The sequence below is a fragment of the Gobius niger genome (genome assembly GCF_951799975.1).
Source record: "Gobius niger genome assembly, chromosome: 2".
NCBI classification, from domain to species: domain Eukaryota; kingdom Metazoa; phylum Chordata; class Actinopteri; order Gobiiformes; family Gobiidae; genus Gobius; species Gobius niger.
In genome coordinates, this window is record NC_136853.1 from 17,845,506 (window position 1) to 17,863,322 (window position 17,817).

Genomic DNA, 17,817 nt, shown 5'->3' on the forward strand with positions numbered 1-17,817 from the left:
TTTCTAAACCTCTAACTTGACCTTTAGCTCTGACAAAGAGACAAGAATCTCTTTGCTCACATGAATAAATGATTGGAAAGTTTAGTTGTTTGGCACTAATGGGACTGAATGTTTGTGTAGTTCTCCTGTAACCCATCTTGAGGTTGACTCACAAACCTGTAAGGGCTACGTATACGGCTGCATTAACATTGAACAGACTGAACATTTAGTCACTGCCTTTACTGCCAGTGACAAGGAACCATCATCAGGTTGGAAAACACACAGATTTAGCAGATGTGGAAAACTATAACTCGTCAGTATTAACTTTATATATTAATGACAGGTTTTCCACTATATTCCCTCTTGTCAACTTTTGTTCCAGGCTAAAGTTGAGGCAGTAATACAAGATGCCTCTGTTGATGCTTACAGGAAGCTTGAATTTTAAATTTTAAAGAGCCGGAAAAGAAGGCAGTGTTACGCTGGCCACAAGACTGCCCTAACATTTGGTGAGATGAGAAACTTGAATAATGACAATACATTTCTATGTTTTCACAATATTTATTATTGTTTTCTATCATCTTGAAATGAAACTTTTGATTATTCACAGATGATTCATAAATGCCAGTTGCTGTAACTGTATCTCCAACAGACCAAACCCCAATTGACTTGAATGTGCAGCTAGTAATTAGTTTGAAATGCATCTGCCTAATCAAAGATCAGTAATGGAATCCCTCACTGTAATTGTGTGAGGAGGAAGGTGAGGACGGGTCTCCGAGGGGATCAAGTTGCCACATCCTTTCGTTAGCCTACATACGCTCCTCAGATCGGCAGGCTCATGGTCAGGTGAGGCACTGACTGAATGTTTGCTGCCTGAGCTCCATGAATGTTTAACCACCTCGCTGCTTCCAGGGCCAGCTCGTCCATTACACCCTCATTACGGACCATGCAGAGGCACCGGGATGGCACCAGAGAACCACTGCAGCCTCTCCACGCCCCAAACGGACCAGCACCGATCCTAGCCGGGATTTTGAATCTCTTCATGTGGTGAATTATTTGTAAGGAGTCATGCAAAATGCTGTAGGACAACTTCACTGAAGAGGACCCAAACTCCACGTCTCAGAGAGAGATTCGCTGTTGGACGGAAGTCTCCTGCACGTTTTTCCACAGTCGTTTAACCATGACACACCGTGCGCTGGAAGGGAGAGAGGTAAACACACACTTGCCTTGCTTCAATTCAGTTCAGTTAAAATTCTATTAAGGAAAAAGAACACCAGTAAAGTATACTTAAGCATGTGCATAATTAGGTTACGATAAGAATTCCAAAGCCTGATATTTTTGACTGATTTCTTATCCCATGAGTTGCGCTTTAAGTGAGAAAAACCATAGACAGGTGTTGCAGAGATGAAACACAGACATAACCATGTACTCACATTCAGCCTCTAGAGTGGTGGTTCTCAAACTGTGGTGCATGTGCCACTGATGGTGCTTTGGCCTCTTCATGCGGTCAGACAAAGGGCCTCATGTTATGAGGACGACCCCTGGGGCGCGCACTTGTTTGGAAATATGTCAGATCAAACAGATGAAGAAACTGAATGGTTTTTTATAGTATTTATCTAGTATTTATATTGTTTTAAAAGGTGAGGCTTAAACTGTATGAATTTTAGAGTCTTTAAGTTTTCATATGAACACACCTCATTTAGCTCGAGCTGCACTTTATTGATCCCAGTGGGGAAATTGTCCACTGCATTTAACCCAACCTTTGATGCCGCTGGGGCAACCTGCCAGGAGTAGTGGGCAGCAGGGGACCCACCTCCAGATGTCAAGCCAGGCTAATGTTCAGAATCACCTGTTGGATGATTAACCTATTGTATTGTAAACCTACGTCTGGGAATCGAACCCGGGACCTTCTGCTGTGAGGCAAGAGCACTAAACATTCAGCCACAGTGCCGCCTCATTTACTCATGATTTGTCAAACCGTTTAAACCATTATCTGTACCTGTTGCCCCAATGGCAGAGAAGGATGGATCAAATAATATAATAGAGCACCTCAACCAGAGTTAGAAAGTGATATGATATGGGTACACAAAGTATAAATGGAAGATCTAAGGGGCAAGACCAAAGGATTGGGTGCCACTGCTCCAGAGATGATAAAGTCTAGGCTGCCGCTCAGCATCAGTTGGAGGATCAGCCTCTGAAACACAGGACGTATTGTCTAAGTCACCTTCCCTCAGAGCGGGTGTAGTAACCAGCCTTTCTGTTCTGCCTCCAAGCCCCAAATGGAAAACCCTTAAATCAGTAAATGCCTGATATACATACACCTAATTCACCTAAATGTTGATGGTGTTGAAACAACAGCTAACCGCACCATCTGTGGGGGTCCGGTCAGGTTTCGGCACAGTGGCCCCCATATGTGTGTTGCCGGGGACGATGTGAGGTGTCTGTCAGTGGCCCACGAGGAGTGCTATCTCTTTCAGAAGCATAACTGCCACTTTGTGACCGGTAACAGGATCCTGTGCCATACTGGAAACAGAAGGACAATAGAGCGCCCTCTCAGGCCAGATAGTCTTACCTGTTCTGCTGAGCATTTGTCTCAAAGTTTGATGTTTACACTGACTGCATGTAGAGCTCGCGTAAGGTGGATTTATTGTGTTCATATGGATGTAAATCTGCATCCGCCCACCTCCTTCTTTAACTGCTTAGACACAAAGACAAAACTAGTTCCAGGACTATACTGTAGCGGTGCAAAAATCAGGTGGAATATATATTTTAAAACATTATTGAAGTATTTTTGTCAAGGTATGTGACTTTTGTATTAATATTATTTTTAATCAAGGGGCATAGTTCATTTTAAAGAATATTTACTCTGACAAAAATAACAATGAAGTCGACAAGCAACATTCATTTAGGCCATTCAGAACATTTCACAATACTGAAAAATGTAAACACAGATTAAACCGACTCAGTGACTCCGCACATTGAAGTGTACACAGCATGGAGGGCCACAGCTCGGCGGTCAGTGCAGGGCAACATTCAACTGGGCGCATTTAAGAGAAGTTCAAACCATTTAGGCTCGGGAACTTAATGCCTGCTCTGTCTCACCATACAATGTCAGTTTTAGAGGTTGTAGAATCATAAACTCGCAGCAAAAGTGCCATTTCTGCCCATGTGTGGCAACTCAAGAAGAAGCCTGAGGGCCACCAAAAAAATGATCTGAGGGCCGCATTTGGCCCCCGGGCCGCACTTTGGGCGCCCCCACTGTACGGTAATCGCTCATTGTTATTTATTGAATCGGAGTTGCTTCCCTTTTTTTTTGCTCCCTCTTCATAATTGATGCTTTCCGAGTGAAGGAAGCCAAAGCTGCAGTTTGTCAGTGTTTCCTGTCACACCTTCCCCTCCATATAAAGGCAGTAATGTTTTGTTTTGAGAAAGATACTTCACTGCATCTGGGACTCAGCAGGTATGAATATTTTGCATTCACCTTGCTTTAGGGCTGCACAGTTGATGGCAGTGCAATAGAAAGCGCAATAGACTGTATTTATGTACTGTACAATTTTGCAAAGAGAAATGATGATGCTTATGATGTATGAATCCTGCTAACCCAATAGAAGAAGAAGAAGAAGAAGATCTTTATTTATATAGCGCCTTTCACAGACAATAGTTCAGATCTCTTAAAATGTGTTAGGATTTTCATTCTTGTATTAGTTTAGCTGCTCATATTGAGTCTCAAATGTTGCTCCTGGATGTGTTTCAAAAAAATAATAGTTCTCAGTTCAACGTTTTCCCCTAATTTTATTACATATTTTTAATTGTTTTCAGTCGGGTGTTTCCCAGATCTGGCCAGGGGGCATTTGGTATTTTCTTGGTAAGCAGAGGGCCTGAGAGGTGGTGAGTGTGTGTTACTGTGATGAGAGCCAAAGCGCTGAAGCATATCCACAGAGGCTCTTTGATAGCGCCGTAATTAAAGTGCAGTGCGCTCTCCCTGGCATGTTATCATCTTTAAACTAGAGACGAGAGAGTATTGAATGGTCTAACGGTGTTGACTTTCACCTGACGTTTCATACATGCAGTGGGAGATAAGACTCTCAGTACATGTCAAACAAATGCATTTTCAACAAGTCACTTTTTTGGATCTTGATTGCATGTTTTATTTTAAATCCTTGAGCATGAAATCATGAAATAATACAAGAATCACTGTCACAGGCATTGCAGAGATCTCTAAGTCACAGACAATGGCAGTGTGATGTTTTTTTTTATATTTTTGAATGTAATGTAATGTGCTCTGTAACAATGTGAAATAACTTGTACCTATGGGTTAGATACACAATGGAATAACTTGTATTAGTACTTTAGGTAAATAGTGTAATAGGACACGAGACCCTTTGGGTTAGGGCTTACATTACTTCATGTACAAACTACAGGTACATATTATTCCATTGTGTATCTAACCCATGGGTACAAGTTATTACACATTGTTACAGAGCACATTACATTGTACTAGATTTAGTTAGGTACAATGTCTAAAGGTACTGTTAATTTGGAGACAGCTCTTTTACACCATGATGAAAATATTGAAATTTAAGTTGTATTTATTTGTTTACTTGACAGGGACATTACACAAGAATGCATTGCCAAAGGTGGCCGATGCTACAGTATGTACATGAGGCGTCTAGCCACTGTCCCTGGCTTTTCAAAACACATAATGAAATAGCAGAGTTTTGAATAAAGGTGGCTCAGGCATCTGTTTCAGATAACTCCTGGAGGGTGCGTGATCGGGCCTCCACATCATCACAAAGTGCTGTTCCAAAGCTCATTTCCTCCAGGGCTTTGTGTCCTCTCTTTGGTTAACATGTGGATAATTTCCCGTATCCTGTGCTGTCTTGAACCAGCCAAAATCACCCATAATGCACAATGGCTCTTATTATCCAAGCAAATGGCACAACTTCATGGCCCAACAAAGATCCAGATTTGTTTGTTTGGTGTTGACTTTAATTGATATGAGGCGATTTCAGTATTGTATTATTAATGTTATTCGTCCCCTTTTCGATTTTTATTTAGATTTATTAGCCAATGAAAACATCTGGAGATTTCAGTCATAGAATTAATCATCTTTAGCTGATTTAGTAAAAAAAACTTTGAACCCCTAACCCCTCAGATTGTCCCCTCTTCTCTTCGATTTCTATTTTGTGATCTATTAGCAGCTTTATTTGGAGCAAGGCAGGACACTTAGGAAGTTAGCTCGGTGGTAAGGAAAGGTACATAGTCTTTGGGGAACAGCCTATGTCTCTAAGCTGGTCAGGGAATACTCGAGATTGACACGTCTGAGCATCTTGAGTGGAATACAAACATGTGGTTGAAGTATTATCGAATACAATTAAAAACACTGATTTTACATTTATTAGGACAGGTACATTTGTTCATTTGTAGAGCATAAAGGAATATAATCAACAATAATTTGCCATTTGTGACCATTCTTGTTGCCCTGGGCGGCACGGTGGCGCAGCAGTTAGTGCTCGTGCTTCACATTCAGAAGTGCCCGGGTTCCATTCCCACCAAGACGGGGCCTTTCTGTGTGGAGTTTGCATGTTCTCCTGGGTACTCCGGTCCCCATCACTAAAAACAATAGGCCAGGATGAATGAGAGCGTGTTTGACAGTGTGAGTGCGGGACATTGGATGGAAATTGGACCATGGCTATAATCCTGCGTGGCTGTGTTCGCGTAATAAAACAAATAGTTTTCATCTGTAGTCCCTGGGCAGAGGCAGAGTGACATAGGATTTATACAATGAGCAGTGAGAATTCATACTCAAGTCCATAACATTCAGATAAAACACCCCACGGGCATCAATAAGAAGCACCGGCAGAAGGATCACCTTAACAGAAGCCCAAATACATTTACACTTGATCAATTATTTACACAATATTGCAATTTGAAAAATACCATGATTACCAGGTTTGTGCTAGTGATCACAAACCTGACCGTCCTTCAACAATGTCAAGTTGAATTTAAACTTCACAGAACAGTTAATGGCAAAGAGTTTCACATCCTGCAGAGGACCTCTAAATGTGGAGGACCTAAAGCTCAAATAGCAGCTCATCCTGCTTCACATGATTTCACTAACACTGTCACGCTAAACTGACATAAGACAAGACCATTTTCAAATGCTAAAGATTTATATTTCTTCACAATAGTTACAATAGTGGCAAGAGACAGGTTTTTGCCTCATGTTTTTTGTAAAGGCTTTGGAGCGGCCCTAACAGTGTTGGTTGACAGAGTTGTGATGCATCCTGTAGCACTGTCTATTTGTGGACTTGTGGATAGATAACTTTTTAGGAAGCAGGTGAGATAATAGTGGCTGGATTTAGATTTGCTATTGTTAAGAGGATGCAGTCAAGGACACGGACACCAGTTTAATCTGGAAGTCTGCAGATATGGCACCCAACCACCAGGATGTGAGGGTCCACTGTGTGTGTGTGTGTGGGTGCTAAAGTAATCACACTCAGATAACACGCATCCACAGAACATATGACACATGACTTATCGCCTGACAAAAGAAACAACCGCTGAAGACTTCTCTCTGGATTGCAGAGCCTGGAGCAGCGCTGTAACCGGATGCTGAGGAACATGGAGGCCTCGCTCACGGCCCGGGATCGAGTTGGGATCCAGGACTTTGTTCTGCTGGATTCCTACACCAGTGAGACAGCCTTCCTGGACAACCTGCGGAAGCGCTTCCATGAAAACCTCATTTATGTATGACTCGTTCATTCTCTGTTTGTCATTATTTTGACACATTTGTTGTCAGCTTTTTCTTAGAGGTTATAGGATTATGGTAAATGGCACCAACCGAACTGGATAGAGTTTCTGAAATAATTACTCAAGTAAGACTACTGTTATTATACAATAAAGTAGAAGTAAACAGTACAGACCCAAATAATTGCTCATGTATAGGTCAAAAGTACTTAGTGAAAATACTACTTGAATACTGGGTAACTGAGTGGATAAGTCTAAATGTTTCAGCGTTGATGTTGTCCAACATACAAAACATAAAATATAATGTAAAAATACTAATATATAAAAAAAAAAATATCTTGAGAGAGATTAAAGAAAGGACTAAGTGGTAAAACTACTGAAAGTAGCTCAAAAAGTTTCATTTACTAAGTTAAAGGGACTATGCAGAGTTTAAAAATGTTAAAATTAAGTATTTTCCTCCCCTACATGTTCCAGCCATGTCCTAATTTGTAGAATGAGCCCAGACCTGTTCACCACAACTGCCTCTAAAATCAAAAAGTTTTACTTCGGGTCCGAATTGCCGTCATGCACGAGCTTAATATAGAAGCTGCAGTTACACGTATGACCCAAGGTGGCAGTAGTGAGTATAAAATGGCCAAGTTGCATCTTTAACATAATTATGTTACCTGCTTCAGACTCCTACTACACTAGTTCTGTCTTCATCTTTTCTTCAAGGAGTCTTAAAGCCTCGCCTGCTCCTCTTCTGGAGTCTTGAAACTGAATGGCATTAATACAGACTGAAACATTTCGCTGGTGTGCTTTGAATTGAAATGCTTTTGTAATTTCTTCCTCTCCAGACCTACATTGGCACGCTCCTGGTGTCTGTGAACCCCTACAAAGAATTAGACATATACAGCAAGAAGCAAATGGATATCTACATGGGTGTAAACTTCTTCGAGCTTCCTCCTCACATGTAAGAAAGTTAATTTATAACATTCGTAACACATTTGAAATTCGGAAAGTGCTAAAAATGTAGAAACTGCATCGCGTTGAAATGATTCCCTTTTGAGGAGCCACACACAATGACCTTTCCATAGCATCAGGGCAAAATGTTTAAAACTGCCTGCACTTTCAGTTATGCTCTTGCAGACAACGCTTTTCGCACCATGCTATCAGAGTTCAACAACCACTTCATCCTCATCTCAGGAGAGAGCGGGGCGGGAAAAACAGAGGCCTCCAAGAAAATCCTGCAGTTCTACGCCGTCAGCTGTCCCAGTACTAAACTCTTGAACAATATTCGAGACAGACTGCTTCTCTCAAACCCAGTGCTGGAGGTCAGTGTGTAGATTCATGCTTAACCCGTGTGACAGCGCTGAACGTGTTTTGCACCTTACAGGCTTTTGGAAATGCCAAAACTTTGAAGAATGACAACTCGAGCCGCTTTGGAAAGTACATGGATATACAGTTTAATTACCAGGTACGCTGAATGACACCAGTGGAATTAGCTGCCCTTTTATTCAAAGTCTCAATCAGCCAGGTCTTAGAAATAATGTAGTAACAATGTATACGTAAACTCCAGGACTGGGCATTTGATCAGTTGCTCACTCAGTGACCCTTTCTGCCATCACCAGCTCCTCGCTCTTTACATTCACACATAGTTCAGGTGGATGAAGTCGTTTGTGATTGAGATCAGTCAATATGCAGAAAATGAACATGATAATTTTTTCTCTCAGACTTTTACCCTTTCATCTATGTTAATCCACTTGCAGCACCTGGGATTCCCCTCACCCCAGACACAACATTATCTGATTGTGATGTGTTCAGAATAAAGCTAATACTAGCAAGTAAGTAGGCTAAGTGCTTTAATGAAATACGTTCAGGTGTTGGGTTTGTCCTGAGAGGCGCCACCACTGTGGGCCAACCTGACCAGCATGTTTTTAGAGGTCGGGGAAACCGTAGCACCCGGAGGAAACCTGCCTGGCTGCCTTTAGTCTCCTCAGATACTCTGAGACAGCACCGGTTTGTCCTTGTTTCAGAGCGTGGTGTCCTGCACTGGTCGACTCCTCCACCTCCTCCTTCCTCTTCCTCCTTAGCAGCTCCTTCCGATCCACAGCAGTCTTTTGCCATCTTCTGGGAAGTCGTAGCAGACAAATGTAATTCTCCAGTGAATGAGCATTAGTCAGAACAATTTAGGGACAAAAGGTTAGCTGTGAGTCTTGCCTTGATACCAGATCTTGTGCCTGATGCAAATATGGCGAGTTTTTGGTCGAGCGCAAATGCATGCTTTGCGTGAACTACCAGCAGCGCTGACTTCAATGGGCGCTGGCTGCATTCCCTTCACTCGACCTGCTTTAAGGGCGGTCTTTACACTTACTACCATCCAAGCGTGTGGCACGGAAACAAGCAGCTGATGTTAGCGGCTGCATTTGTTGCGTTTAAAGGCTGTATTTACAACGTGTGTCAGTGCCACTGCTGATTTACCTCCTGATGAATGAAGAGCATCAGTGGTCGTCGTAATAAGCCTCATGTTTCCTTTTGCATTTCTGCTTCTCCAGAACGGCTCAGTCCGAAACAGAGTATATTGTATGTCACATACAGGGCGCATAGAAAACTTTCATCAATTCAGCCCCTCCAAGAATCCTGTAGCTGTACCTCAGCTGTTCCAACAAGTTTCCTACTACATAACTCTTCTGTCTCTCCCTTCCCGCATCACGCTCATTTCCGATCTGACTATATAAGTTGAGACCATTCACCAAAAGTAACTACAAATGCAGTTCACAGAAAAAGCGGAAGAAAAAAAACGCCGCTGTACCATGAGAGGGGGAAGTTGCTGCTTGTTTACGTGTTGCCATGATTTATTTAACTAAAACACTGAAAACTACCGGTACTCAATTTCACCTTTTTGTAAATCTGAAATTATTCCAAGTGCCTCCACCCTTTTACTTTCATATATTTTCCTTTGTGTTCCTATAAAACAAACACGCAGATGCCACACTCCGCAGTACTTTGACTTTTCTCCACTGCTTCTATGACCTGTATGACTGCTTCAGGGCGGTGCTGTCGGAGGTCACATTCTCAGCTACCTCCTGGAGAAGTCGCGTGTCGTTCACCAGAACCATGGTGAGAGAAACTTCCACATTTTCTACCAGCTGGTGGAGGGAGGGGAGGAGGAGCTACTGCGGTGGCTTGGCCTGGAGAGGAACTGCCAGCGTTACAGTTATCTGATGCAGGTCGGGATTAGAAAACACATTTGTACTTCACTGGATGGATATAACAAGCAACTAACCGTGCCTCCGTGTCCAACAGGGGAACTGTCCCAAAGTCAGCTCCATCAACGACAAAAGCGAGTGGAAAACAGTGCGGAACGCTCTCTCTGTCATAGAGTTCAGTGAGGTTGATATTGAGGTGAGGACGTGAGCTCAATCACATTAAAAGTCTCACTGCGGAGCATCTTTAGGTTAAAGAGGGGGTATTATGCTTTTTTTAATCACTTAGCACCCGTCTATAGCACACTACAATGATGACGAAACCTTCTGTTGGTCTGTAAATGCAGTAAATTAGAATAACTGCCTTGTATAAAATTGCTCTCTCAAAATGGCTGTAGCGAATGTCTTGAAATAGGCCTCTGTCTCTTTAAGAACCTCTGACTCTTTCAGACACGCCCCCTCCACACGCTGTCTGTGGCATCAGTGGGGAGGGGGTTCTGCTGAGGAGCAGTGGTTGGTTACTCGGCTGGTGATGAAAGCTCGGAGGCGTCTCCGGGAGGTGGAGGCGTTCCTAGGAGGACTCAGGCAAACCTATCCCTAAAATGGCTGCCATCAGAGTTTTTACAGATTACTCAAAAATACGTGCATGTGCCAAGGCAACACTTCAGGCATGTTTTTAATGAGGGGGTGACATAATAACATGATGTAAAGCTTGAAAAAGTCGATTTTGCATAATACCCCCCCTTTAAATGTTGTTTCGTCACCAGACCCACACACTGTTGCCTTGCGTGGCCTGTCAACCCAATAACTTTTATCTCGTGCAATACAGAACCTGTTTGCAATCATTGCCAGTGTTCTTCATCTGGGGAACATCAAATTTGAAGCGGGCGCTCAAGGATACGCCACGCTCAACAACAGTCAGGAGATCCACTGGGTGTCAAAGGTCAGGACGAACGAGTGATGACGTATATGTGCATGTGACCTACAATATAAGACATAACCCGGACACTCTGTTGCAATGCAGTTACTTGGTATTCCTGCCCCTGTGCTACAACACGGCTTAACCCACAAGAAGATTGAAGCCAAAATGGAGGAGGTTATTTATATTACTCGTGTGATACTTTTACATTTCAATCGCTGTGTGAGTGGCCTGCTCAGCCTCCATTTCTACTCAAGGTGCACAGTCCCTTCTCTGTGGAACATGCCGTGTATGCCAGAGATGCACTTGCCAAAGCCATCTATGGCCGGACGTTTAACTGGCTGGTCAACAAGGTCAATGAATCCTTAGCAAACAAAGTATGTTAAGAGAAACCTTCATCAAATTTACTCTGTTTTTAGTTTAGTAAGAATTCCATCCCATTCATTTCTGAAAATCACTTTTATATCCAAACAGGACTCCTCTAGAAAAACAGTCATTGGCTTGTTGGACATCTACGGATTTGAAGTATTCAGTGTCAACAGGTATGTCTATAAAGTATCAAAGAGCCAACACACAAAGTGAAGAATTAAGTTTATTTAATCTCAATTATCAAAGGAAAGGACACTGACATTTCTGAATGTTCTTTTTCAGCTTTGAGCAGTTTTGCATCAATTACTGCAATGAAAAGTTGCAGCAGCTCTTCATCCAGCTGACCCTCAAATCAGAACAAGAGGAGTATGAGACTGAAGGGATTGAAGTAATGGCATCTACGTTCATTATTTTCTAAGTTTGTGGGCCCGATTTCAACCTGAAATGGCCTCGGCTCACATGAAAATACAAATTTCAACTTATCAACAGTCATTTTTGGCGAAAGCTCAAAAACCTACTGTTAAATGATCCCACAGATGAGAAACACTTTACTTTGTTGGACGTGTGATACCAACTTGTTTGTTTAGTGTAGTTGTTTAGTAGTTTAAATGAGGGTATCCCGTTCAGCTCAGGAACTACTTACTCTTCCTGGGGTCTCCTTCACATTCATTAGGCAAGGTTTATTTGTGCATAATTCATACACAGGGCAATTCAAAGTGCATCACAGTTACATAAAATCACAAGAAGACTACAGGTTCTTGGCCTCTGCAATATAGATTTAGTTTCATCTTCCTGTTTTTAGTCTTTTTAAATGTCTTTTTCAATGACTTCTTAACCTCCACCTGAACCGAGTGCCTTTACCTAAATCGGAAAACTTCTCGACTTTAGAGCAGCAGTGTAATACCTCATTTGAAAGCTAAGACCTACAAAACTGGTCCTAACTCACATTTTCGGCGTGTTTTTGTCACGTTTTTGTTCCTTTTTCATTGTTTTTCTTGTCACTTTCTTGTCGCTTTTTCGTAGCTTTTTTGTCGTGTTTCCCTCATGTTTTTGGCACTTTTCTGTTGCGTTTTCATCCTCTTTTTCGTTGCTATTTTGACACTTTGAGCACAAGAAAATTTTCTCGGTTCAGGCGGGGGTTAAGAGGTCAAGTCGTGGTTTAGTCCCAGTTTAGATCTAAGTCATAGTAGTACCTTTTAAAGATACTTCTGCAGCTTATGTACCTACATATGGAGTCATCAGTTTATACGTATTTCCCCGTCATCTTGTTATAATGTTTTGCTTCTGTGCAGTGGGAACCAGTGCCATTCTTTAACAACAAAATCATATGTGATCTTGTCGAGGCAAAACACAAAGGGATCGTCTCGTTGTTGGTAAAACTTAACAAACTTTTCCAATTTGTCGAGCACAATATAGATGTTTCTTAACTCAGAGATTGCCATTTCCTACAGGATGAAGAGTGTTTACGTCCAGGTGAAGCTACTGATCTCACCCTCCTGGAGAAAATGGAGGAAGAAATTGGAAATCACCCACATTTTGTCACGTGAGTCAGACAAAAAAAAAAGGAATGACCAGATCATTTTAGCTAATAGTTTCTGAACGTTACAGACATAAACTTGCTAATCAGAAGACCAGAAAAACACTGGAAAGGGGAGATTTTCGCCTCTTGCACTATGCTGGGGAGGTTACATACTGTGTTGTAGGTAAGAGGTGAAAAATGACATTAATATTGGTGTATATAACTGTATTAATATTATTATTATTTTGTTTTGGAGGATTCTTAGACAAAAACAATGATCTCTTGTATCGCAATGGCAAAGAGGTAATTTGTTCTTTTGAAAGCTGTTCACTTATGATCGATTAACACTAATGTTTTCTGATCGAGGTCATGCGCCAGTCCACAAATGCAATTATCAAGCACTGTTTTCCTGCCACTGAACCAGACAGTAAGAGGAGGCCAGAAACTGTAAGTGATTTCTAATATCTTTATGTCTGTTCTATTACAAAGGTAATTTAATTAAACATCATGACTCTATAACTCTTAGGTTGTGACACAGTTTAAAGTCAGTCTGGTGGGTTTGACTGAGATCCTGATGTCTAAAGAGCCTTGGTATGTTCGCTGCATCAAACCAAATGAGTCAAAGCAACCAGGTAAGCAACTGTTTAGCTGCTCCCTGCGATAATATTTTTCCTTGGATAGTTGGTAAAGCAACCAGTCACAAGTCATGAGAGTGAAAGGTCAAGGTATAAGTAGAATATTGTGGAAAAAGTGCATTTATTTCTGTAATTCAATTTAAACTGTGAAAGTAATATATGATATAGACTCAGCACATGCAAAGTGACAAATGTCAAGCCTTTGTTTGTTATAATTTTGATGATTATGGCTTACAGTCCATTTATAAAGTCCAAAATAGTCGAATTTTCCGGGATTTTAATTTGGGGTTTTTGCAACCTGAGCCATAATAATCAAAATGACAACAAACAAAGGCTTGACATATGTCACTGTTCATGTAATGAGTCTATATCATATATTAGTTTCACAGTTTAAGTTGAATAACAGAAGTAAATGCACTTTGTCATGATATTCTAATTATAAGTCAAGCACCTGTATATCAACCAATCAGCTTAACCCTGACCCCGCCCTGGCCACTAACCTGAAGGATAGTGGACTGGTGCCTAATCTTAATACATCTCACATTGGATGATGAATGTACACCATGTACCAACTATCCTAGGCAAAGCATTTTGAATCCTGTGATGACTATAAATGACCTACACTGCCCTCTGCAGGGCGCTTTGATGATGTGCTGGTCAGACATCAGGTCAAGTACTTGGGTCTGATGGAGCACCTCAGGGTGAGGCGTGCTGGATTTGCCTATCGCCGCAAATACGAGTTTTTCCTTCAGAGGTATAACATGGGACCTGATTTTAAAATATTGAGTGTTTTGTGCTGAAATATGTCACTACTATGAGAGGAACTTTCAAAAATGTTGCATCCATGGCGGGCCTAGATAAATATATTTTTATTTCTTGCTGTGTGGAATAATAGCAACACTTTTGTTTGTATTAGATATAAGGCTCTGTGTCCAGAGACGTGGCCGCACTGGAAAGGCACCGCTGCAGAGGGAGTGCTGTGCCTCATCAAGCACTTGGGCTACACACGTGATGAGTACAAGATGGGCAGGTAAACATCAGCAACACAGTTCCATCTTACTTCAACCTTGTAAATATAAACTTTTACATTTTCTGTTTAAGAACAAAAATCTTCATCCGCCATCCAAGGACACTGTTTGCAACAGAAGATGCCTTTCAGGTCTGCAAGCACAAGCTCGGTGAGACACTGCTGTGAATATTGACTCAAAGGGCCATGATCAGTGAAATAAATGTGTTTCTTCTCTCCAGCGACGAGGATACAAGCCAAATATAAAGGACACAGAGTGAAAGGAGACTACAAAAAGCAGCGAGAAGCCGGTAACTATTAACTCCTTTAATAGTTTGCATTCAAGAGGCTGAAAATTATAATAATGGGGTCAGTTTCAGACCTAGATGACTCCATGATCCATTTATTAACTTTAAGTTGTGTCTTATTGTTTTATTCTATTGTCAGGGATTAGGTTCATTCATTTTGCCGTATTAACGAGTGATAAAAAAATATTAAAAATTTTCAGAGAATTGTTGCTGCAATAATGCCTTGAGTTGTAAAGGAGAGGCTGAGGACCTAATATGGTGCTGTTGTTGACATGAACGTGACTGCATTGCTCCCTGAAAGTTGTGAAATGTACTTATGAACAGGGGAAGGGTTGAGGTGTGAAAGTTAGAAAGAAGAAATAAGTAATATCCCTTGTACTTACAATTTAGAAATGACATATTTATAAATGTATAGTGAATCATTTTTTTTTTACTCATTTAGCTACTAAAATCGAGAACTGCTGGAGAGGTTTGATGGCAAGAAAGGAGAAAGAGAAAAGACAGTGGGCTGTTAAAGTCATCAAAAAGTAAGAACCCATGATGTACACGAGAAAAGCTGAGTGAAGTCGGATTGTAAAACGTCTGGTTTGTGGTAGATTTATCAAGGGCTTCATGACCCGACATGAGCCAGCCTGCGTTGACAACAGTGAGTATCTGGCCTATGTGCGGCAGAACTACCTCACGCGACTCAAGGAAAATCTCCCTAAAACAGTGCTGGAAAAAGATTTGTGGCTCACCCCTCCTCCCATAATGCAGCAGGTGAGGGGCGCATGGTCACAGTGTTGATTTGCACAGTGTCAGTGTCAACCTCTTGTGTTGCTTTTCGGTTTATAGGCATCACAACTACTGAAAAAACTCTACACTCGACACATGGTGCGGAAGTACATGCGAGGGATCACTCCACAGCATAAAACCCAGGTATTTATGTTTCTAATACGGCACACGTTTCCATGTCTCATTCAGTCAGGTCAGTAATGAACGTAATATGTAACATTCAGAGTTAAATGATGTTGATAGCTCGTCTTCCACAGATGGTGCTGAAGGTTCAGGCCAGTTCAATATTCAAAGGAAAAAAGGAAAACTACCCCTTCAGTGTTTGCATGCCATTTTTGGATACCCGGATTGGTAACACATTTCTAACATCTTAAGAGCGCAGAAATCCGCAGCTTTCACCTGACCGTATGCACTGGTCTTACAGCTGAAGAGGACATTAGTCTCAAAGTGCTTCAAATGATTCGGCCCGAACGTATCCAGGTAACTTCCTGTGACAAACACCCCTTTCAGGATTTCGATCTGAACTTCATGGATCTGTTGTCCCTGCCCGACAGTACAGTGTGCCAGTGGTGAAGTATGACAGAAACGGGTTCAGGCCTCGTCTCCGGCAGCTCATCTTCACACGGAAGGCCGCGTACCTCGTGGAGGAGGTCAAGATCAAACAGCGGATAGAATTCAACTTTCTCAAAGGTTAGGACAAAATTAGGTCAAAATACTTGACATAGACAATATTCATTGATTTGTATTCCTGTAGGTGTCTCTGTTAGCAATCTAAGTGACAACTTCTTGATACTACATGTAATATATGCAGACATGAAGCAAAATGACAACAAGCAAAAGGTGTGTCCCCACAGTCTTGTTTCTTACTTTTTATACTGTCAAACATGAGCTTTGGAGCCGTAATATTTTGTGTGTATTTTGTTATGGTGCTTTAAACTAACTTACATAATAGCCTAATAGTATTAGGCCAGTGAACATACAGTCAACACTAAACCATGGCATTATTATTGACTTCCAGGGGGACCTCGTTCTGCAGTGCGACTACCTGTTTGAGGCCATGACCAAGTTGTGTGTCATTGCCAACAAGCAGGACTGCATCAAGGTGGTCCAGGGCAGGTAAACCATAACGGCCAAACAGGTTGTGTTCACGTTCTCTGGATGTCGTCATAATCAGAATGATGTAATAATGTCAGGTGGATGGTGCCGATGCAAGTCTATGGGAGAAAGAAATAAACAAATGGTCAACTTAATTAACTTAATCCTGACATATTCCTCTTTTGGCTGAAAATCCCTTCAAGTTACAAATATAACGCCAATGTTTTTACACCAATTTTGGACACCCATGAGAACATAATCCAACTTTAGTCATTTGTGCAGACAGAGGAGACAATGAGGGCAGTTTTTGTTTCAGATGGATATGGATATCAGGGATTACAGAGATGTTCACCATAAACAAAAACAAAAACGTGTCACAAGTTACCAGCAAAGAATAGCCTCAATCTTTACAATGTTGTGATGTCACGTGAACATAACCTATTGGAAGAAAACAGAAAACAGAAAACCTTCTGAATAACACTTTTGTATGACTAATGTTTTGTTTAGTGTACGGTTTGACATCCATCCTGGCAGGGAGGGGTTTGTGGACTTCAAGAGTGGGCAGGAGCCCATGGTCTACAGAGCAAAGAATGGACATTTAATGGTTGTAAGTGCAACACATGTCATCTACAAACGTATCATTATCATATCAACGTAACCAAAATGCAATCCATACTTTCGTTTCAGGAGTCAAGGACCAAATCCAGAATATAAAGCCTGTTTTTTTTTTTCTGCACCCGCTCTGCTCTCTTTAAGGACTTGCTCTGTGTGTGTCGCCAATGGAGGGAAACCAAACCTCCAATGAATGGACAAATCAAACAATGACATGAGAATAACATTGCAGACATAGCCACTCAATTATATTTTGCTTATGTTATGACATCACATGCTCAGAAATAATGAACAAAAGAGATAAATACATAATCCTGGCAACCAATTAGTGTAACAAATGCATAGCCATAAAAACTGAGCACTTTAATACCTCAGTGTTGATCAAATATCAGATAGATTAGTCTTCAACATGACATTATTACCTATAATTAAGACTTTACGTTGTTTATTAACTTTTAATATATATGTTAATATACAATATTTACATAGTAATACAATTTACATAGTATTTTATTGATCTTACTGTATATAGTTTTCAAATTAGAGAAAAACTGTCAAATATCACTACTTTGTCATACATTTACACAATAAATTTTTCATTATTACAGCTTCTGTTTTCTTTCCACTAAGATATCAAAAGTTTGGCAGCATTAGTATTGTATGATACAT

The 17,817-nt window shown here is 41.2% G+C and overlaps 1 protein-coding gene across 1 annotated transcript; it reads left to right on the top strand.

Moving 5' to 3' along the window:
- The first annotated feature begins 1,071 nt into the window (after nucleotides 1-1,071).
- myo1hb (myosin IHb) lies at nucleotides 1,072-17,374 on the top strand. Its single transcript, XM_079551232.1, has 32 exons — nucleotides 1,072-1,186; nucleotides 6,565-6,726; nucleotides 7,563-7,678; nucleotides 7,841-8,039; nucleotides 8,102-8,182; nucleotides 9,756-9,935; nucleotides 10,012-10,110; nucleotides 10,741-10,854; nucleotides 10,936-11,007; nucleotides 11,088-11,207; nucleotides 11,305-11,372; nucleotides 11,482-11,587; nucleotides 12,492-12,572; nucleotides 12,651-12,742; nucleotides 12,808-12,902; nucleotides 12,975-13,021; nucleotides 13,085-13,165; nucleotides 13,245-13,350; nucleotides 13,990-14,107; nucleotides 14,270-14,383; nucleotides 14,455-14,531; nucleotides 14,602-14,670; nucleotides 15,110-15,194; nucleotides 15,264-15,426; nucleotides 15,502-15,585; nucleotides 15,699-15,792; nucleotides 15,866-15,921; nucleotides 15,996-16,131; nucleotides 16,196-16,281; nucleotides 16,460-16,557; nucleotides 17,044-17,143; nucleotides 17,224-17,374. Exons 1-32 carry the CDS (start codon nucleotides 1,157-1,159, stop codon nucleotides 17,248-17,250), a joined length of 3,156 nt encoding a protein of 1,051 aa, XP_079407358.1. The 5' UTR covers nucleotides 1,072-1,156; the 3' UTR covers nucleotides 17,251-17,374.
- The last annotated feature ends 443 nt before the right edge of the window (nucleotides 17,375-17,817 follow it).

Bases quoted from the DNA above. Each gene is read 5' to 3' on its own strand.
- myo1hb (XM_079551232.1), top strand. From the start codon at position 1,157: ATGACACACCGTGCGCTGGAAGGGAGAGAG. The intron at 7,679-7,840 runs GTAAGAAAGTTA...CTGCACTTTCAG, and splicing joins TTCGAGCTTCCTCCTCACAT to TTATGCTCTTGCAGACAACG. The intron at 11,373-11,481 runs GTATGTCTATAA...GTTCTTTTTCAG, and splicing joins GAAGTATTCAGTGTCAACAG to CTTTGAGCAGTTTTGCATCA.